The sequence below is a fragment of the Halyomorpha halys genome, unplaced genomic scaffold (genome assembly GCF_000696795.3).
Source record: "Halyomorpha halys isolate HHAL.00 unplaced genomic scaffold, Hhal_1.1 Scaffold380.1, whole genome shotgun sequence".
Classification (NCBI taxonomy): Eukaryota; Metazoa; Arthropoda; class Insecta; order Hemiptera; family Pentatomidae; genus Halyomorpha; species Halyomorpha halys.
Genome location: NW_027106430.1, coordinates 1,004,323 through 1,027,908, shown reverse-complemented (window position 1 = coordinate 1,027,908; position 23,586 = coordinate 1,004,323). Strand labels below are relative to the sequence as shown.

General features: G+C 29.6%; 2 protein-coding genes across 4 annotated transcripts in view; one reads left to right on the top strand and one right to left on the bottom strand.

Moving 5' to 3' along the window:
• LOC106681972 (long-chain-fatty-acid--CoA ligase 1) overlaps positions 1-15,186 on the top strand; it is an 87,432-nt gene extending 72,246 nt beyond the window's left edge. The window contains exons 2-11 of the mRNA XM_014422582.2: positions 743-866; positions 7,813-8,082; positions 8,722-8,921; positions 9,030-9,230; positions 9,316-9,533; positions 10,257-10,407; positions 11,087-11,365; positions 13,701-13,844; positions 14,294-14,467; positions 14,870-15,186. Coding sequence (XP_014278068.1) covers positions 743-866; positions 7,813-8,082; positions 8,722-8,921; positions 9,030-9,230; positions 9,316-9,533; positions 10,257-10,407; positions 11,087-11,365; positions 13,701-13,844; positions 14,294-14,467; positions 14,870-15,007 — 1,899 coding nt within the window. The 3' untranslated portion in view covers positions 15,008-15,186. The remainder of the gene's footprint in view (positions 1-742; positions 867-7,812; positions 8,083-8,721; positions 8,922-9,029; positions 9,231-9,315; positions 9,534-10,256; positions 10,408-11,086; positions 11,366-13,700; positions 13,845-14,293; positions 14,468-14,869) is intronic.
• Positions 15,187-15,277: 91 nt separating this feature from the next.
• The window catches only part of LOC106681963 (centromere-associated protein E), a 69,264-nt gene continuing 60,955 nt past the window's right edge, over positions 15,278-23,586 (bottom strand). For all 3 annotated transcript variants that reach the window (XM_067044806.1, XM_067044807.1, XM_067044808.1), the window contains 12 exons: positions 23,262-23,359; positions 22,957-23,183; positions 21,834-21,984; positions 21,528-21,695; positions 20,576-20,749; positions 19,797-19,961; positions 19,607-19,717; positions 19,289-19,405; positions 18,195-18,299; positions 16,983-17,161; positions 16,090-16,217; positions 15,278-15,617 (listed from right to left, as the gene is read on the bottom strand). In XM_067044806.1, the coding sequence (XP_066900907.1) occupies positions 15,523-15,617; positions 16,090-16,217; positions 16,983-17,161; positions 18,195-18,299; positions 19,289-19,405; positions 19,607-19,717; positions 19,797-19,961; positions 20,576-20,749; positions 21,528-21,695; positions 21,834-21,984; positions 22,957-23,183; positions 23,262-23,359 (1,718 nt within the window). In that variant the 3' untranslated portion in view covers positions 15,278-15,522. The remainder of the gene's footprint in view (positions 15,618-16,089; positions 16,218-16,982; positions 17,162-18,194; positions 18,300-19,288; positions 19,406-19,606; positions 19,718-19,796; positions 19,962-20,575; positions 20,750-21,527; positions 21,696-21,833; positions 21,985-22,956; positions 23,184-23,261; positions 23,360-23,586) is intronic.

Here is a 23,586-nt window from a genome sequence, read left to right as displayed (position 1 = left end):
CAATGGTGGGTCAAAGTAAGGAATGTGATTGAACTCTGTCGCTAACGAAAGGGAATGAAATTCTATTTCTTTTAGTAGCAGAAAGAGAGTTTAGATTTTAGTGCCACTATGGGTGGACGATGGGAGATTCGAGACTTGTAACACATAATAATACCAATGGTATACAGTTTGTAGTTGTGCGAAATAAACGGACATATCAGTCTATGTTATATATTTGGTATTCACAAAGGTTACTTTTCTTGATTTCTTATAATCAAAATCAGGATTTTTTTTATTTAATTATATCAATGTCTATCAACATCGGAATCAGTCACTCATTGATCTTACTATATCGAAGAAATCGTACTTCACTGTCCATTCTTGATTAGCTTAAATTTATTCCTTCTATTTTTTTTCAAACAATATATAACATTTAATTATATTTATATAATAATTAATTAATATAGAGATAGATGGAAATAGCGAACTATCGCTAATGGAAACCGCTTCATGCCAGTTGTAGGCAGGATTTGCTGAATGATAATGCTCTCATGAATTGGAAATAAATCTGTTGAAATCCTCAACTGATGAGGGCTTATCGTCATTGATGATTACTTAATAAATTACATTCTAATATATCCGGATTACGATATTACAGAAAGCTATATGGATTCTTCAAGTCCTCCACCCCCAAAAAATTTATTATACATAATACGTAATAATATATCCAATATTCTGATTTGTTTTGTTTTTTTCTGTTTAGAGTCATGAAGTCATCAGAGTATCCAAGTTTTACAGAGAGGCACGCGACGGAAGGTTCATCAGCTACCTCACAGAAGACACTAAAACACTCTATGATTCTTTTAGAAAAGGTGCTAAGTCATCAAGTAAGTGCGCATGATATGAAAAAATTAAACCTATTTTTCCAGTTTATTAACTGTTTAGTAATAGTTAATATGTTTAAAATTATTGAGGAATGTCGCCTAACTTATGATACTATAAGTAAGAAAATATATTATGATTAGATAAACTGATACATACTCCGAAAGTTCATACTTCTTGTTGTTTAGCGAAAAAATAGTTCTTTATTCGGAAAGATGAAATTTCTTTTCCTAGTCCTGTATGAAATTTTCTGGAGGAATGTCTAAAAACATTTGGAGGCGAAATTCTACGGATTGTGAGAGTTTTTAAGGAAATCATCAGAAATCGATTATCGTGTTTACAATAATATATTCAGGGATAAGTTGGAACATTTCCAGGCCACACCTACTTCTGAGTATTGATTAAACAGAAATACCAAACAAACTTTTCAATTTGTCTATATTTTCTTTCATATAAGCCATCGTAATCAATTATGTAATAATCGAGACTTCTGTCAATCATAAACCAAATTTTGGCATTAAATTCGTATTGGCATATATTAAAATCAATATTTTACTTGATTTTAACTTGATTCATCACAAGAAACTTCCATATTCTTTTTTTTTTTTTTTGGAAGCTTACAAAGATATTAAAAATAATCAGGTGTTAATAATCAGATGGCATAGGCAAGCAAAAAGACACAAATAAATAAAACTTATTTACTTTTGCCGATGTTTCGACCTGAATTTCAAGCCTTCATCAGAGTTTCTTAGGCAGAGGTCCTTAAAGTTCTGTATTTGAGTGAGAACGGCACCAAAATCAGATGAAATATTCATAACAACCCGATATAAATGTTTTATAATAACTTATCAGAAAATCAGACAAACCTTAAATCTGTGTTTCTCTATGGTTCTTTATATTATTAAAAAATTAATATTAGGCAGAAGGCATCATCAACTAACTACGAAAAAGACAACTGATGGAATTGACAAATGTTTGGCGATTGGTAGATGTGCTTGTGAGTGCTTGAAACAAGTAGGTCAGTGGGTCAAATAAAGAGTAACAAGAACGTAAAGGGTTTCAAGTTCTCTGAGCGAGACCAAACCGGGGAATATTTTCATTTTCTATAAGTTTTATAATAATCTTTAACGAAATAGCACGAGTTCCTACTCGTTTTAAACTCGTACTACTTGGTTCCTACCAAGATATTTACAAAAACACGTTTTTCTCACTTTTTGACCTTTGACCTTTGAACCTTCAATAACTTGAGACGCCGACACGAGATTTTTCGACAATTTTTACTTAATGTTCAGAAACTCAAAGTAAAGATACTCGTAAATTTTTGCTTTATATCTTTCATCCTGAGCATTAGCATTTTTTCGCCTGATCTCATTGCGCTAGAATGTATGAGTTAGTGGAGCATTTTCAAGGCCGATTTACAACAGACATTCTGTTTTTCTTTCATATCGTTAACATAAAATATTAAAAAGTTAAAATAAATATAAATGAAAGGCATGAAAACGGAGCAGAAACTAAGTATACAACTATTTATTAACACTTCAAAATATTGTTTGACAGCGGAATGTAAACGGAATAGAAGAGAAACAGAACGTATAGAGTGAATCGACTTTTAACTGGATCCGATTTAATTTAAATACGTTATCAAAAAATAAACTTTAAATTATAACTGGCTCTTTACTTTGTCACAAATCAAGTCATCCATCAGGACCTCAATGTTCCATATGTTGCCGATTTGGCCAGAACCAGATACCGTTCCTTGTATAACAAACTTCTCAACCACCCAAATCCACTTCTGGCTTCTCCTTCATTACCTAATAATCCTCCTAGGCGTCTGAAAAGAAGATGGCCTCGAGATCTTCTCCTCTAGAAATGTTATTGGAGTTCTATCAGTGGGTAGATTCTCCACATGTTTGCATCATGTCACTATGTCACCTACAGCAAATTTACTTGTTGTATATATGTGTATACAGTTGTAAAAAACAGTAAATAAATTATTAAAAAAAAAAATTATAACTGATGTTTGAGATAGTTCATTAATCGATGGTGTTTTGGGAAAGGATCCTATAGTAATTGATAACCTTAACGTTTGCTGGTAATATTTCAATATTCTAATGTGGCCAATGACACCTTTTATTGTAGTTGTTACCGTTCGTTCAACATTTTTTAGCGATACTAAGTCGACAAATATTAGACACATGTCCGAGAATTCTTGGTAATGGGCCGACAAAAAAAAATATATCATTTTTTTTATTTAATATATTTATTGAAATTTACAACTGTACATTATAATATATTCAGTAAATTTGATCTCAGTTATAATGGAGTGATACAGGCGTGTAGATAACTATCCATTGGTAGCACTCTAATGACGTTTTTACATTAGCAGGTCTCGTGGCCATCTTCTATTTAGGCGCCTCGGAGGATTGTCAGGAATGGAAGAGGATGCAAGGTTAGAGAGGATGCAACTAGTGGGGTTGGGTGGTTAGGGAGTTTATAATGGAAAGAATGGTATCTGGTTCAGGCTAGATCGGTTACATGTGGAACATTAAGGTCTTTATGTATGATTTTATTTGTGATAAAGTAAGGAGCATTGAGGATTTTACGAAGGATTTTGGACTGTAAGGATTGAATACAAGAGAAATTCGAAGGTTTAGTGGAGCCCCAAAGCTCAACTCCACAAGTCCAGATTGGTCTTATTACAGTCATGTAGATGTAATGAAATGGAAGTTTAGACCGTTTGTCCAGTATGTGCTCTTATAGTTGAAATCGATTCGCAGTTTCTTGTCTTTCAGTCTTGTGTGAGGATTCTAGGTTAGTTGTTTGTCCAGATGTAGTCCAAGGTAACGAATCTGTTCGACAGGGATAAGAGCAACATTATTAAAGGAACTGTAGGACAGTCGGTAGATTATAATTTAGGACATTTATTATATCATCATATTCCCCTTTATTCTTGTCCTATTTAATGGTTATTATATACTAATTTATTTGTTTGTTCGTGTAATGTAAGAACAAAAGATTGTATTGTAGTGAGTTATGCGTATGCAAAATTACAAAAACAAAGACACACTTCCAGTAAAATACCCCGACAAATTCTTTTAAAGAAAAATCAAATGTGAATTTTTATATAAATCATAAATTGGAATTTTTAGGGCCCTTTTTTATACATAACTCCATTATAAATAATTCATTACTCCAAAGTTACTGTAACTATAGGAAAGCTTGATTTTTTTTTCTTCCAATCCATATTAATATATTATATTGTTTAGAAGGGTAGCTCATTGGTAAGGCTCTGTGCTACTAACTCCAAGGATCCGGGTTCGAATCCGGCTGTGGCAGATCATTCTTACTTATCCTTAATGGGGTAGAAATCTGGTGGTCAAGCGTGATTTTGACCAAATCATCTCCTAACACAACCGTTGGTCTAGTAACAGTACTTCCTTCCAAGGTACTGCACCCTTAACCCTTCATGGGTTGGATTGCTACAGATTTATTTTAATAAGGGAGATTACTTTAAGAGTAATAAGTATCAAATTAAGAAAAACTTCTCAAACATTTTATTTTATATATTTAGTTCTAATTTGTTTACTTAGGTCTGATTTGCACCATTTGGTTCAGTGTAGATGGGCTAAAGAACTCGTGTGGACATTGTAATGATCATATTAGGACACATCCTAATTGTGTGGAGTCTTGTTGACGTTATTTAATTTGTCTTGATTTTCTAATAATTGAGTCCCCGAGCCATTTCAATAAATATGGTTCCAGGTTTCCTCACAAAAATTGAGGCAGAACATCCATATATTTGTTAGAATAATGTTACAATACGTGTCATCATATTGTGGGTTTTATTTAACAAAACATGTTATATTGATATTGAAAACCATGGGAGGAAAACAGAAGAGTAAGAAATGTTTAATTTTAATCGGTAATTAATCAACTGAATAAGCTGTTAAAATATCATTGACGAGAGAATTTGGAGTATTGACTTTATGTTTACCAACTTCATTTGAGATTTAGGAATAACGCAATCGGATTAATATTTATAGTTTGATATTTAAAATAAACACAAAACCTTGCCAAAACAAGGTTTATGCAATTATCAAAGAATATGACAGCTTTTATTTTTTATGTTACAGGTAAATTGTAAATATGAATAAACCGACCAAAAATTGAATTCACAATCGACATTTCATTCTTATACATCACATTGTCCACAATTTTATGAATTCATATATAGGCCAGTTTTTTAATTAAAGTATTTTTTTTTATATATATTTGCACAAAGATAGTAAATATTTACCGAGTTTATTTTGATTCCAACCAGGTTAGAAAAGTTTTCCACATAGAAATTAATATTATAAATTACAAAATAAAATTGATTTTTTTGCAGAATTTGAGTATTTAATAAACATTAGTAAATACTCAATCAATCGAGTTTTTACTAAACGAAAATCCAGTCTCTAGTCAAATTTATCGTCGAAGTCCAAAGAATAATTTCAATGATAATTTATTTTGAAAAAATAAACTGAAATCTTTCCAAAAACCTTCCTTCATTATTTTCCCCAATGGAATGTCTAAAAATTGATATTAGTAAATTATTCACGGCAATTAACTATCTAAAAAACTATGTTGATATATTTTATTCTTTAGTATTAAAAAAAATTGTTAACATCTGACCAGATGCCGAGTATGGCTCTCAAACTGGGCATCCAACTCTACCCAACGAATTATCCAGGCCCTTGAACCACGTTAGAATTGCTTACTCGTCTGTCCGAATTTCTCTAAGAATATGTTTTGGTCAGTTGATTAGACAAGCGGATAGGAAACATATCGACGTTCTCTTGTACAACATACTGCCGTAATTCTTTTAAATATTTCACTAGTTATACATATAATTTTTTTTTTTTAATACAATGTGTTATATTTATAGAGGGAAAAATAATCGTTTAGTTACAAAAACTACAACAAACAGTGAATCATTTCAGTATCTTAGATTAATTTATAAGAAAGTATTGTTTCATGACAAAATGTTATAAACGGTCAGAATCAGCGTTCAACCGGCAGGTTATGCAGGAAATTCAGGCTGGGTTTGATTGTTTTATTACCAGTCAAGATATTAGTAAGATACATTTGTGATCAAACAATTTCGTAATTTAATCATTTATCTGTGAGAAATAGATGTGGTGATTACTGTAAAATTAAAACAGTTACAAATAATAATGCACAAAAGAAAAGAAGAAAAAACAATAAAATTTTTAACAACTGAAAACATATTTGACCTGAAAAATCTGACCAATTGGATAGTTAAAACTATAAACCTCTGGATTTTTATGAAACTCTTATAACTTTTTTTTTCATCTTAAATTTCATTTCAAAATTAAAATTAGTTAAAAACTTTTGACTGTAAACGTCACTAATAAAAATCCATTATGTTTATCATAGTAAGTAATTTATGTAAACGTATGTGAATTCGTTTTTTGAAATTCTCATTTGAATACATATTTGCTTACAGATATGCAATACCAAAATAGATACAATTCAAATTAAAAAGTGGAAGTTCTTTGAGAAGTAAATGAAATAAAATTAAAACCTATTTTGTACTCACCAGACACCTCCATTTTTGATCTATGACAGATACTATAATAAATTAAAAGTACATCTTATCATCTCCGGAATAAAAATTATAAATAACTGAGTAAAGAGAACTATTGCTGTTTAATAAACTTTTTAAATAACTTCCACTTCTCTGATAAATAAATATTAAGCTATTCATTGAACACTTTTAAAACACAAAATTTCCGCGCAAACACAATAATGAACACCAGTCTCACTGAGCAAAAGAAAACTGTTACCAACCGCATTAAAATAAACTTTCAAAACAACCAGATTGTGACAATCACTTTAATTTTAAAAATATATATTTTTGCAAAAATAGTAAATATTATAGTATAGTAGATATTATATAACTTTATTAGGCTTGGATAAAGATTAAGTTTTATTTACTTTTTATTTAAAATAACTAAAAATAGTTAACTATCTTTTAAATTTCTTCACTGAGATCCTTGTCCTGTGCTGATTGAAAATTTTCTAATAATTTAAAATGAAAAATAAAAAGCAAAAGAATTTTGAAAATACTCCATAATACTAAATCCAATTAATGTATATGTTAATAAGATAACGCCCGCTAATTTCCAAGAACTGAAGGCGGTTTGATCCAGTATATTTTCAAACAAAAACTTTAGACTCTGATATAATTCAGTTAATCATTTTTATTGATTTTTTAAACGGTTTTATTTAGCTCACCACGTTTGTTTTTTAACTATTCTTCTAGAAAATAAAATAATATACTTTGCTTTAAAAAAATAATTGTTTTGTTTTTTAATTTTTTTTTTACTACTAAGGACCATAAATTCATAGATCTATGATTCATTAAGCTGCAGGTCAATCTATAGATATCAGATTGACCTGCAGCTTATCTGACATCTATAATATGAGCCATATTTAATAAGGAGTTGACTATTAAATGAAAGTCAGTATAAGTAATGTTCCCTTTGTTTTGGTCAACACTTATAGCAACTTGGACAATATTCAAAATTATTGCTATATTTAATGAGAACGAAAAGAGTTAATTTTTAATAGCAAGTATTTAATAGTAAATTGAAATTAAGTTAAAATAATCTTAATCTTCCAGCCTCCTTACAAAATCAATATTATTGAGTTAACATTGTTCTTTTATATCTTTTCTATCGATATATTGACAATCTAAGAGATATGTTGTAGCAATAATATAGAGACTTGTGACATATGCACTGCATTAAATTATATTAACTGTGAAAGATGCTTCAGAGAAAATAGTTTAAGTATTTTTAATCAAACATTCAAAAAATGAACAGTTTCTGTTTAATAGTAAACATAAATATATTTGGATTAGAAAATATTGTAACTTTGTTACAGATAATGGCCGATGCTTGGGTTGGCGGGAAAATCCTAATAAACCTTACATATGGCTAAACTACAATGAGGCTTTGCTAAGGGCAAGAAATTTCGGATCTGGGCTGGTGGCATTGGGCCTTGCCCCTGGCCAGAAGACCTTTGTAGGCCTGTATTCCACGAACTGCCCAGAATGGATTCTTACTGAGCAGGCAGCTTATTGCTACTCAATGGTCATTGTACCACTCTATGACACCCTCGGACCTGAAGCTACCTCCTTCATCATCTCGCAAGGTAACGAATCAAAGTCAAAAACAGATAACTCAGTGAAAAGTTAAATTTTAGGAATAACTTTGGATACATTGTCCTTTTTTAAAATGAATTTCAATGTAAGTTTATTTTCCAACAACACAGATTTACATACATCTTATTTATTATTGACATTTATACTACTTATTTAACCAGATGTAGGACTCTAAGAAAGAAATATAAAAATGACCAAAAAAAAAAGGTTAAGCTAAGTTAAACAATATGAATTTCATTTAAAAAAAAGGTTATTTCATTCACCAATTTCAGATTTTGAGGTAGAGAAGGTTGTTTATTAAACAAAATGAACTAATATGTTCATTTAATTGGAAATCAATTATGAAGTGCAAATTTGAATAGGACTCACAATTTTATTTTAGTCAACATGGCTCTACACTCAATATAATATAAATATACATTTCTTAATTTGAAAACATATATACCAGTGGTATTGATTGCAATTTCTTTTCCTATATTAAATGTGTAACTGAAAATTGAGGGAATGAATGCTTTGAAAATATATATTACTTATTTATATAATTTTGTTTTTCTTCTGAGTAGTATACAATAAAAACTGTAAAAAGAAACAACACAAAAATCAAGGATATTTTAATGTTTTCCTTTCAGCTGAAATAACAGTCATTGTTTGTGAAAATGATGCAAAAGTGAATGTAATGCTTGAACAAGCACCAAGACATCTTCGTAAAATTATCGTTATCAAAGATGCAAGTCCAGCGACAAGACAAAGAGCCAAGAATCGAGGTGTTGAGATTATCAAATTTGATGAAATAGAGAGACTGGGTGCTCAACGAAGCATACCAGAAGTTGTGAGTAAAAGTTAATAAATTTTAAGTAATGGTATTGAATACAAAGCAAATATGTGTACTTCTACATTAATGGTAAGATAAATATAAAATGAGCTATCTTCTGTTTAGCCTCCAAAACCAACTGATCTCTGCACAGTTTGCTATACCTCTGGAACCACAGGTAGTCCTAAAGGAGTAATGCTGAGCCATGAGAACGTTGTTGCTGCAATTTGTGCTGTCCTAATGCAGCTAGGGGACCAAAAACCAACCTCCGAAGATACAATGATATCTTTCCTTCCATTAGCTCATATGTTGGAGAGGTGTTGTGAGGTGGGCATTCCCATTTATCAAAAATATAAATCCATAATTAAAAGTTTCAAATGCACAACCTAATTCTTTCTTATTTTATTTAAAGAATGGGATGTACTTGGTTGGAGGAGGAGTAGGTTTCTATTCTGGAGATATCCGAAGGTTGACAGATGACATGAAATGTTTGAAGCCCACAGTCATGCCAGCGGTTCCTAGATTGCTTAACCGGATGTATGATAAACTACAAGCAGAGACCAATGCTTCTTTCATCAAAAGAATGCTATATAACATGGCTCTCAGGTCCAAGTTTAATGAGATCAAAAAGTAAGTAAGTAACTTTGCAATATAATTGGTATTTTAAAAATGCTTTGTTATCTTCACTTAAACTTTCTAAGACTTATTCTAAACCTAAGTTTTAGCATATAAACTATATTTTTATAATATTTAAATATATAATAATATTTCAAACTTAAAAAAAAAAAATATTTTGGAGGCAAAAGAACATTTTTTGAACCAAAATTAATAAAATTTCATTTAATTTAATACTAAAAATCAAAAATTTTTATGGTAGGTCAAAAAATAAACTCAGAATATTTTTTGATGTGAATTACAACTTCAGAACTATTGATGACCAGGTTATTATAGTTAATGTTAATATTTCTGTCTAAATTAGAAGTTAAATCAACGTTTATTCTTGTGCTGTGATTAAATTTTACTTTCTCAATACATTATTTTGAATTATATGTATGTAGATGGTAACTGTACAGTAATACAGATTATTAATATATTTTATCAAGATATTTTATGTGGTCAGAAAAAATAATTAAAAATAAGGTCAACTCTTTATTAAGAACAAAAATAGTGTCAATTATTTATAAAGAACAAAAATAGCTAGCATTATTTCTAAATTGACTTTTCTGATCACCACCTACATCATCTTCTATTTTTTTTAATATTATAACCAAATCCTATGTTATCAATCTAAATACAAATTTGTTGTATTGAGATATCATTTAAATTGACCTTAAGTTAACATTTTGCTTACAGAGGTGTATTCAGGAAAAATAGTTTCTGGGATAAGACAGTCCTGAGAAAAATTCAGGAATCTCTAGGAGGTAAAGTGAGACTAATGCTGGTTGGATCAGCACCATTATCAGCTAACGTTCTTACTTTTGCGAGGTCAGCACTGGGATGCATAGTGAGTACACTCATTGTTTTATACTTAGAAATTACTACATTATTATTTTATGAGCTCTCCTTTTATGCTTCCCTTGTTAAGGTAGCAACGGTTCCCTAGGAATTCCAATATGGTTAAAAAGATAGTGTTAATAAAACAGAAAATTTGTTAAGGGGAGTTAAAGGTTTGCCTTTAAAAGAGACCTTTAGTAGTATAAGGCCTTATATAGGAAAGTTCATGAATAGAGCCCTAACACATGTTATGTGACTTTATGTTTCTCATAGATATTTGTCTTATTCCCAAATTAATTATTTTTTATTAATTGATCAAATTGTTGTAATCGAAATTCATAAAATTGTTATATCATTTCTGCATTGTTTAAGTAAATATAATTTACTGCCTGTAAATGTTTTAAGATGTCTATTGATTTCAGTTACCTGTCATAATGAGGCTTTTAATTTAAATTTTTTTAAATTGTTTTCCTGCCCGGAACCCAGACCATCTCCTTCTTGACGTCTTTTTAAATCTATTGTAAAATATTAACCTATTTTTGAGGTTTTAGTAACTTCTATTTCTATACAAAATACCAGATACCAATTAGAGTTGTTAGAAAAATAAATTAAAACTTATATTTTGATTCAAGCATTTTAAAAATGTTTTATTTCATCCTCATTATTGTATTTTTAAATTTTATTTCTAGATAGTAGAGGGTTATGGGCAAACAGAATGCAGTGCTCCTATCACACTGTCAGTACAGGGAGATCACACACCTGAACATGTTGGACCACCAGTAGCATGCTGCTGCGTCAAACTGGTTGATGTCCCAGAGATGGAGTACTATGCAAGCAACAACCAAGGAGAAGTTTGTGTGAAAGGAACCAATGTCTTCCTAGGCTACTACAAAGAATATGACACAACCTTGCAGACTGTAGATGAGTATGGTTGGCACCACACAGGGGATATAGGTCAATGGCAACCTGTAAGTGTGATTTTGTAAAGATCATATCCTCTTCATTTAAAAGATAAGTAATTGGAGGACCAATGTAGTTTTAAAAAAAAATTGATATATTTTAAGTTTTGGAACTTAGTTATTTAATATTAATTTGGGGAGAATAGCTTACTGTGAAACCATTATTTTGTTAATCCACACCCAGATTCAAATCAGGCCGGGACAGATAATTATTTATCTCTTACTCTAGTCATGAGTCAACACTGTGGGTTTGGGAGCCCTCCAGGGTCCACTTAGCCTTATAAAATGGGTACCCTTAGTTGGGGAAAAATCTGGTGGTCAAGTGCGTTTCTAACCAAATTACCTCCTACCACAACTGTTTGTCTAGTAACAGTACTCCCATGAAAAGTACTGCACCCTTGACCCTTCATGGGTTGTAGAGGTACAAGTTTATTTATTTTCTTTTTAAATATTAATTTATTTTTAAAATTAAATTTATACAGACATAAAAATAATGTCAATTCCAAATAATATCCATTACGACCTTAATTCTAAAATGGAGGTTTTATCTAATGTTCTGTGAGAATCTAAAAGTTGGATGCATTTATTATCTATTAGTAGTATTAAAAAAAAAAAAAACGAGTTTTGAAAACTAAGTAATCAAAGAACTTTTATTTATATTCTTAAAACGAGCAACAGATAATAAATATATCAAACATAAAGATTCATTCAAAACTTTAATTGAGATAAAAAATTTACTTAGGTTTCAGAATTAATTGTGATATATGGAGGTGATGGATCAGGCTTGTTAATAGCTGCATAAGAGCTAAAAAAAAGTCAGTAAAGCCAATAGAAAAAATATTTTTCCACAAAAAACAAAATTGTTAAAGAACTTTGTTATCAGTTCTAGCATCATTAAACATTAATAAAACTATAATTAAATTATTTACTGAAATAATAGTTGAAAGGCTATGGTTTACAGAATTAGAGTATAAAATTCAAGAAAATCTTATGTGCTGGGAATGAATTGAAAACAAGAGTTGAATGATATATTAGATACACGGTATTATTAGTTAAATATTAAAGGTGTGAACCAAAAAATGTCTACATATGAGAATCCACCCTTCCTTAACATAAGAATGGGAAAGATAAAGCAGTTCACGGCTAACATAGTTGGTTGGGAAATGTAATACAGGAGTTTCCAGAATAGAGTTTGATCAAAGGTAATATGCTGCAGATGACCGACTGAACCACCTCACCTTATTCCAATGACAACACCATAGCATATCCAGTTTCCGACTTTCAAATCACTGAATTACAGGACACCATATCTCCCAGTTGGTCATTTAGGATTCAGGAAGGGGTTTTCTGGAGCATACCTCCCCAGAGAGTGATTAAATCAACCGGTATCAGATCTTGTAATAGTAAAATAGTTGTTAACTTAGAAACTAAAATAAGCATTTCATAACTTTTCTCCATCTATTCTGTTTCTTTATTTCAAATTTAATGTTATACCAAATTTTAGGACATAAATAAAGTTTATATGTATATGTAGTTGACCGTAAAAATTGATATATAGGAAGATGGTCAGGGTTGCGGTCACAAGTGAAACGAAAATAGTTTACAACTATTTCATTCAACTTACAACTATTTCAACTACTTAGTTACAACTATTTCTATTGGTTCATCTTATTCATTTGGACAGCCCTGATGAAGCCCTACAAAGTGGGGCGAAACGTTGGAAAATAAAATAGTTGTAAACTATTTTCGTTTCACTTGTGACCGCAACCCTGACCATCTTCCTATATATAAATAAAGTTTATTTAAGGTGGATGTAAATTTATCAAAATTTAAAGGAAAAATGATTTGACCAATTCAATTAACAAACACAATGCTCTATGTTTCGTCTAATATGCCATTTTCAGGAACAAAATTTTTTTAGTAGTAGATTCCAGTACATACAGATAGATAACATATATAAGGTAGGGAAGGTTACAAAATATGGCAACCTGTTAGTAATTATTTTGTTAATTATGTCTTTAGTAAAAAGTATAAAATGTATAATTATACTCCAATTTTTGTTCCTGAAGATGGCATATTCACCGACATATAGAGCATTTTGTTTGTTGATTGAATAGATGAAATATTTTTTTCTTTAAATTTTAACAAATCTTTGAAGTTTTTTATTCCTGTAACAAGTTCTAAAATAATATAGACCTTTATATTAAAGATGCTCCAAATAAACACATCTTATTTCTTCTTGGAAGGTACTTTTGAATCATAATGAATTTTATATATTGTAAAAAAAAAAAATTTATTTCTAAAGAATACCTTATATCAACCATTAATAACCATTTTGTTTCAGAACGGAACATTAAAAATAATCGATAGGAAGAAACATATTTTCAAACTATCTCAAGGTGTATACATAGTTCCTGAAAGAATAGAGAACATCTACATCAAGAGCCAATATGTATACCAAGTGTTTGTCTACGGAGAATCATTGAAAGTAAGTAAAAAATTAAAAAGGAAAATCATTGAGGCATTTAGAACCAGTGTGGTTTACATTTTTACTTCAAATAATCTTTCATTAATTGTTTTTAAATCTTCAAAATTACCAATTAATCCTACTCTAAAAGTTAAAGTATATAGTTAAAAAGTATATACTACGGTGATTAAAACTAGTTCAGTAGTTTAGAAGACTGAGATGAGATTATAAATTAGGGATACAAATGTACATTTTTAATATTCTAGGTTCTAAACTGGATGAATTTTCATTATATGGTGAAACAACTCTTTTAGAAATTTAACAAGAAAAAGTTATTACACTAAATCTCAGTACATTTTTATTAAATTTAGAGAAGCATTTGAATCTGTCTTTGTTTTTAAAATTGTTAAAAATTAAAACATATTAATAAGTTTTACTTGATATTTCACTAATCAAAACGTCTGTTTCAGTCGTGCATTGTTGCAATCGTTGTGCCAGATGTAGATGTCGTAAAAAGCTGGGCTGTTGAAAACAATATTGAAGGAACATTTTCTGTCCTTTGTGCACACCCCGAGGTCAAAAAACTAATCATGGATGATATGATAACATGGGGTAAAGAAGCAGGCCTTAAATCATTTGAGCTGGTGAGTAATAATGAGTGGTATTTTCATATATTTCAGAAACCACAGTCAAGTAGTCTAGATTTCAATGGAATGTCTAGTAGTCAGTACGCAAATGGAAGAGGAAGTGAGAGCCATCTTTGAGGCTTCTCTAATTAATGAGACCTCATTAGGCATGAAATTATCACCTAAAGGAATTCTTTCTTGAATTTCATAAGTATAACTGTAAGTTACATGAATGTTTATAAATTAAAACCTTCACCATGCTGGCCTAAACAGTTTTTTTTTTCTTCCAAACTTATGAGGTATTACAGCTTAAGTAACAATTATGAGATTAACCATAAAAATCCATTAAGTAAAATAACTGCATGAAATGATTGAATTAAATCAATAATCACTATTATTAAAAACAAATTTTCATTGCAGGTTAAGGATATATACCTGCATCCTGATCCATTCTCAGTACAGAATGGCTTATTAACTCCAACGTTGAAGACAAAAAGACCACAGCTGAAAGCATACTTCAAACCACAGCTGGAGGATATGTACACAAAGCTTACATAATAGTATAAATATAATTGTATCATGCTTATTTATGTAAAATATTTATTTTTACTCAATGTATAGAACGATATAAGTGGGAATACTTTTCATAATAAATAATTGTTAGCATTTATTAAGATGGGCAATCTCTTTTTATGTAAAGTATGAATAATGTTTAAGTAAATATTATTTCATATAAATATTGTTTTTAAAGCATACACTACCTTTTTCCCAATTAAAAATAAAAAAGGTCAAATAAAATTATAAAACTATTTAATTTAAATAAAAATGTTATAAAAAACAGTATTAGACATTTTAAATAAACTTTTCATTAGAATCATTGTACAAAACAGTTATGTACAAACACATTAACATTCTTTACAACATTATATACAAACACATGAACATTCTAATAATAAATAAATAAATACAAAAAGATGCAGCCTTCTTAGAAGGCATTGGTCAATAAAATATCTGTTCCTTCGTCAGACGAAGGACACAAAAATGACTTAGAAACAATTCTTAGGAAACAAATATCATCTGAATCGTAGATTTGCCCTGTCTCTACTCGGAGGAGAGTGCGGTGCAATTCTTCTACTGGTGGGTGCAGAGGTCAGTCTTTCCACTTCAGCTAAAAAAATTATAATGTTTATATATACTATATATTAATTCATAATATTTATAATATAATATATTAATACATAAACATGCAATAAAATATTGTAGTATACAAGAATTCAAATAATTTAAACTAAAATTCTTTAATAGAGATGAATATGTTGCAGAGCATCGATAGTCACTCTTCCAATATATGTTAATAAAAAATTATTATTTGACTGTCTAAGGGAGTTAACCTAAATAAAGGTTATAGGAATTAAAAAGTATTAATTGTTTAAAGCCCTCAACACAAAAAAGGATTAAAAACATTAAATATTTTGAAGAATTATGAATACATTTGCAGCTAAATGACAGCCAGTTCAGACAGTGATGACTGGCCATTTTCTCAAGTCGTTTCCTCTCAAAAAAACCATCTTTTAGTGATATTGAATCGATGAAATAATTTAAGAGTACAACAATATTATTAATTGATATAAAACACCTACCACTTGACCTGGACATCGATCTTTTCATGGTGCTATGAAGGGTATCCCTTTTTTTGTGATAAGTACCCATTCTTTTCATTGGTAACTTTCTTATTTTGAATGTGGCAATCACAAAAAGAACTACAGATCTGAAAGATTATTTTCATCAAATAATAAATAATATTGAGTTACACAGAATTAAGAGAAAACATGCTAAGATTAGGAGAAAACTGTGATTTACTAAACAATTTTTATTTTTATTAATAAATTATCTACCATTTAATTTTTAAAATAATTGATTTAATTAAAATAATTAATTTTATTTAAAATTAATTAATCATTATATTTCTTTAAAAAACAAAAAATCATATTATGAATGTTTGTTTCTTTTAGAGTTTATCCTCAAGAGAAACCATGTAAAATTTAGTTTAAATCTGTAAGTATCCACATTTTTAAACAGTGACACTTAAATTAAAAATCAAAACGTGAATTTTTAACTATAATATAATTGGAGGATTCCAATTACAAAGCCCTAACCTCTCTAAACCACCAGACATATTATAGCTATGACATAGATGTGTCTTTTTGGACTTTTATTTTGTACATGTGATATTTATGATTTTCTGTCCTGATGCCTTAATTAGCCAAACATTAAATAGTGATTTGTATGCTGCTAGTTTAGAGACTTGAGGCTTTTGATCTTCGAATTGTACTTTAACAATTATTTTGTATCTCTAACAGAGCAGAGTTATAGCTCTTTTATATTAGTAAATGGTTTAACAAAATATTTTCAATCTAACATACAAAAAATAATAAATAGCCTTTTTTTAAAAAAACTTAAAACATAAATGGTAACATTAGATTATGGAGAGGACAAACTAAAAATGGTTTCAATAGGAAAATTCCATAAATACCTAAATGAAAATTTACGGAAGCTTTGTCGATTATGAGCATGCCATCGAAGCTGATTTAGAGTTTCTGCATGGGCGTCTTGATAACCACGGAGAGCAACCATTAAGTACCTTTTCTGGAATACTAGTGCCTTCTTATGACTTTCAGCTCGCAGAACTCGATCAAGCAAGTTATCTACTTCCTAATAAAAAAATAAAAAAATGTAGCTTAGATAAATAATATCTTCAACTATTCTTATTTTGTGAAAAACAATGTTAAAATCTGCCTCACAAATCTATAGAACAGCTTAAAAAAGTTATCATACAGATATTCCACTTTCCAGGTAAACATCTGACACCTCATTTCTCGTTCACCTGGGGAATTGACTTTTTTTGTTAAGTGGTGGTCCCACAAAATGAAAAACTTGACCCCCACCATGCTTAGAATAAATAACTAGGCAAATATCACCTTCGATGTGGATTGCCTTTAAAAAAAAAAGGATAAAAATATTTTACAAATTGTTGGATTTACATAATCCAATTTTCCAGTTCTTTTTTTTATGGTTTTACATAAAGTCGGGGTCATGGGTCTCATTTTGCCGCCCTTAGCAGCTTACACCAAAAGACTAAGAAGATAATGCGACTACAAAGCCGCCCTAAGTTATCAGTCCTGACATACAAGATAGGATCTGGTATGCCCCTATCACCACAACATATTCGATGACATGCTGGCCAGCCTTGGAAGGAAACAGATACAGATGCTTTTATGGACACTGGGTGAAATCCATGGTCTTCATCATATTCGCCCACTGATACATTTATCAGCTCAAACGGGACGAATAAAGTGGCAAGAGGACTCTGAGAAGTAATAGTAACAGTGAAACTTAGGACCACCACACTAATAAACAGTTGCAGTAAATTCATATGAGACCCAATGCTCTATTCTTATCTTATATTATAAATCAATTATCATTTTACTAACACACTAATACAGGTTGCTCCTCCAGAGAATAATAATAGATTAAAGAAAAATACGAGCATGTTAACCCATAAAAATAATTAATTGCTCTTAATTTAACCTGAATTTTCCACACAAATTTTAAGAACATTTCAGCATAGGATCTAGGAGTAAAGCACAGATCAGGGCCTAATAGGAACACAAATCTTCAAAAAAAATGAAAAAGCTACATTAAATAAAAAAAAAATTGTTTAAATACAAGATAATATTTGACATACCTTTTCAACAAATGGTGTCAAAACATCAGATTCTGTTTGAAGTCTGAGGTTAGGAATTTGTAATTCAGTAGCTGGTACAGCTAACCTTTCTGTTTGAACAGCTGTCTGCAGCATGAAAAATTGTCAATTAATTTAAATAAATCATTTTGGATCTTTAGCAGATAATTTCATTTTTACACATGACTAAACGCAATAACAAAAGGATAACAGATAAAAATACAGTTGCTAAGACTAATCATGATTTGAAGCAGTAGGAACAAAAAAAAGTATGCATTAAGAATGGTCTAATTCGTAATTAAAATTTAACAATGTAATAATTAATAGTTTGGGTTAATTAGTTTTTGCTTTCTCAATACCAAAGGATGGAAAATTTGTATTCATGCGAAAAAGAAAAAGAATATGTGTCCTTAGAACCAAAAATGTTTAACCATATTTTACATTTCAAACATTGAGGTATAAATTTTGATCCTTGTCTGTCAGTCAGTCTTTAATCAAATTTGTGAAGGGCCATATTCAATTCATACATTAAACCGATTTAAATGAAATTTTTCAAGGTTTGAAATATAGTTGGTCACATATCATACATTTTATTAGATTCTGTCCACTACATTCAATTGGATACGTGTAAAAAATAAATATTCCCTGGCACACCTTTATTTCGAAAATGGGTCATCCGATTTTGCCAAATTTTGCAAGAAAATGAAGATTAGTGTAAAAGTGTTTTATGATCAATGTGAAAGTGGTGGCTTCAGGCCATTTTCCAATTTTAGCCACTTAATCACTTATTAAACTCTCATAGTTCACATATTATTACTTGAAACATATTGAAATTAAAGAAAACAATCTTACAGATCCAGGGCCATGTTACTGAATTCTTTAAAAGCAATGTTAGCATAGTAGTGTTAAATATATGATATAATCACTAGAAACAAAGGAGAGGGAAGAGGGGGAGGGAAAATAGTTAAAAAGAATATTCTTGAATAAGTTCCAAATTAAATTTCTCCCATTATGTAACCGAGTACAAAACTATTACTCAGAATTGAAATAAGAAACAAATTTTAATTCATGCATATAATAAGATACAGACTACATACCCTTCTCAGTTCATCAATTAAGTTATGCAGCCTGTTATTTTCTTCATTGAGCCTTTCAATCGTCCGCTTTAATTCAACACGCTCCTTTATTAAAGCATCAAGATTATCATTTACCTCCTGTGGAATATATAATTAAAAATCTGAAATAACTTAAAGAGACTTTATAATTCTTAAACCCTTAAAACATTTATTACTATAAATTTCATCGAATTTACCTAATATTAAAATTATTATATTGAATAAATTATACTGAAAATATAAAATTTATCTTTTATTTCTTATAGTCACTACATTCAAACATACTGTACATCTAATTACATTTAGCTGTTGAATTAAGGGTAAATGGACTTGATCTTTCCATTTTTCGTCTTGTTCTTGTTGTGAACGAATATAAATTTTGAGATCATTGTACTCTTGTTCGAGTTCCCTCTGTAGACAAAAAAAACATAATATTTTTAACAGTAACAATAGTTGCAGGTAATAAATAGTATTTTTAATTAATACATACAATGACAGCATAGGCGGCATCTAATGATTTTTTATTTTTCTGTTCAATGGCTTGGAGGTGTTTCTGAAATCTTGAATCTTCACCAGCTTTTGTTTCAACTAATCCCTTATCAGCCAGTTCTCTTTTCACAATTTCCTCATTTAATCTTTGTTTTAGCGCAGTATTCTGAAAATAATGTAGTAAAGCAATATTATCAATAAATTTTTTATATAAGCCTCAATTTTATTCTTCCATGAGCTGTTAAGTCCTTTTTAATAAACTTACAATTTTACAACACAAGATATCAATTTGAAAATAATTTCTTAAAAAAATCATTAGTAATCTGCTATTTTTATTTATGTGTTTTCTCCACTATTTTTCTATTTGAATTTTTAATTGTAAGGCATAATTTTGAAGTTTATTGTCAGGAAAGAGACATTTTAAAATTAACTAAAGTTCATAGATTTATGAGATAAATAGGACATATGGCTATTTTGAGGAGCAATATGGGATTAAAAAAAATCAAAATTAGAATTATCAAATATAGGCATACGGATTGTAATCTGTGATTTTTAAAAATTTATTTATTGTGATGATTTCGATGAATAGTAGACCAGTGCCTACTATTCACCTATGGTACTGACTAAGATCAGTACCAAATCACGTTCACCAGGCGGATGTGAGACAGAATTTTTATCTAATGTAAAAAGTAACTAGTAAAAAATTGTTAGGAATTGGTCAGACAGAATTCTAATCCAGTAAATACTTAATCTAAAATTTTAAAAAACAAAATTATTTACCTCTTTTTCTATTTGATATTTATGTTTTTCACTTTTTGCTAAGTTGTCCCGCAGACAACACATAGCAGTTCGTTCCCTTGCAAGCACTTCCCTCAGATCTTCACATGTCCTTCGCTCTTTTTCATATTCCACTTTCAACTTAAAATACTTATCTCTCTCTTGTAATAAAATTGTCTGTAAATTAAAGATAAAAAACTTTAATTGCTTTACTACAACCATGATTATTATTCTATTCCTAAATAATGGTTTATGTGGTGAGCACATAATTATTATCAGCACCGAAGCATAGAAAACTACTCAAATCATATTTTAAAGTATTTATTATTATGAAAAAATTAATTTTTTTTTCCACTTTAAATTATCCAATCATCAAATATACAATTCTCTTCTCCCAAAAAACTTTCATGTTACATATGTGCTTCTTCAACTACATATCAACTTTAATGATCAATTATTTTGAATCTACTACCAAAAATTGAGCCCTATAAAAACACCATAAATTATTTCCATTATCTTGGAAAATCATATCAGCAAAATTGAACAATGTACTTTATTGTTAAATGAATAATTACAAAACAGTTCTGAGAACGTCCTGGTAAACCATTGTGACATTATGTCTAAGTAGGTTACATCTATGTCTCGTGAGATAGGCAAAGATGGTTTTTCCAGAAGATATAAAAGCTAAAAAATATTTCCAAATCAAATAAAACCTTATTATTTGAAAATTTTAACTTAAGAGGTTTTGAGAGTAAGCTGACAATACACCTTAAGACACAATATTCCTGTTTTATTAATGATCACCTTATGAATTTTCATTGTGTTCAATTCAGAAATTTTTGAGAAAAATGTTTAATTATATAGAAACCAACCAGTTTCAAAACTAAATTTAAAACATCAATATCGAAAATATGTCAATAACATATACATATTGAAGCATTAAGATTTTTATTACCTTAAGTTCTTTGTGATTTTCATCTTCTGAATCAGAACGGTACTGTTCTAAGGCACGGGCTGAGTTCAATTGGGCTTGAAGACTATGACATTTCTGTCTTTCATCTCTAACCATCTGTTTCAATATTGTCTCATTTTCCATCAACGCTTGAAGCCTTTTTCTCATTGTCTAAAATAAAAAATTGTACAATTATGTAATTTTTCATAAAATATTATATTCTGACCACACCCCCAACCATCTTCTCCTCATTTAAAATATTTTTATGGATAAAATTAAATGTTAATTTTTAATAAATGACTCCCTTACTTCAATGAGGGCGATGTCATCCTTTTGAGATTCTCTAGCTTTATTTCTTTCTTCTTCAAGTAAGGTGTTAACTTTCTTCAAACTCCCTTGCTCTTTGGAAACCATTAGCTCCAGAGTAATAACTTTATCTTTTTCTGTTTTAAGCTGGTGCCTGAAAAAATTAATAAATAAGAGGTAGTTATAATCAAAAACACTATTATTTGACATTTGCTTATAATTTTGGTTTAGGTAAACCATTTCATGAGTTTCTTAAACAAAAGTCAATATATCGACTTTTCAAAAATTATTATTAACAATTAATAAGGGGAACTTATCCTGTGTATGAGTTAATTTTTATTTAAATTGTTGATCTGTGGCATCAATCTAACTACAAAAAGATTTTAGTTTTGAGAAGTGAATATAACTTTTGATATAAAACTCCTCAAATGTTTTCTCTTGAATATCCCAGTCATTAATAACCTTTTATAATACCAGCCAAATTACATTAAGACATTTGTATGTTGAATGGTTTTTGAGATATAGATTTCTCAAACTAAATTCACTAACTACTGATTTTTCAGTGCATTTTTTAGGAAATGTTGCTTTTTAAAAAGCTATATTTTGAGAACTATTGAACTTAAATAGCTCTATTCTGGCTCATATTTTAGCTAATTTACATTTCTTTAAATGATATTCTATTAATATTGGAAGAAGATAGTTGACCATATGAAGTAGACTGGAGGAAGATAGTCCGGTTGGCGGTCAATAAAGGTTTCAAAATAGAAACAATAAATAGTTTTTTGTTACTATTTTGAAACCTTTATTGACCGCCATCTGGACTATCTTCCTCCGATATACTTTATATGGTCTATTCTATTAGGTTTTCTAGTGTTGTTGATTATTCTAAAGATATGGGAGCTCTGAATGAAAAATAGATTTTTTTGACATTTTGAAACAGCAGCCAATTTGTATTCCTCCTACCTATACTTGGCAGACTCATCAATTTTGACTAGTAATTAGAGGTAGTTTTCATTAACGTAATAAAAAATTGGGGTGAAATAACTGACGTTTTTCTCCTATCGGGCTCTTGTACTGAAGTAATCAATGGAGCTTTCAAAACATCATTTAGTAAAAATAAACTTACGATAGCATCCCAATTTTTTCCTCGTGGGCAGCTAACATTCTTCCTAGCCTCTCAATTCTCAGTTTCAATTCATTTTTCTCAGCTTCAGAAACCCTGAATTTTTTCTCTTTTTCTCGTAATACCTTCCTTGCTTCTCTGGCTTTTTCCATTTCCAAGAGAAGAGCTTTTTCAAGAGTTCTTAACTTGCTAGTGATTGTACCATACTGACCACTGGCAGAAGCACATGGCTATTTGAAATTCAATTAATTAAATTAAATTAAAATATAATACTCGCATAATAATTAATATATGAAATATTTATGTACCTCAGAACTTTCAGGAAGAATTGACTCGAGGAGTGAATTATCAAGCGTAGCTGACAACTTTATTTCTTTTCTCATTTTGTCTGCAAGAGCATCTATACCTGCCAATATAATTACAGTTAATATTAAAAAAAAAATTAGGATTAATAAAACAACATTAACATCTTTTTTTTTACTGTGCTAGTACTAAAGAAATAAATAAAGCATAATTATTATCAAAGGATCAATAAGGGCAGGGTGTTGTAGGTTTATCATGAACTTATGAAAGACTTTATCATTTTTTATAGATTCGTGGATAAGTGTTGTCCTAACTTAAAACTTTAAATAA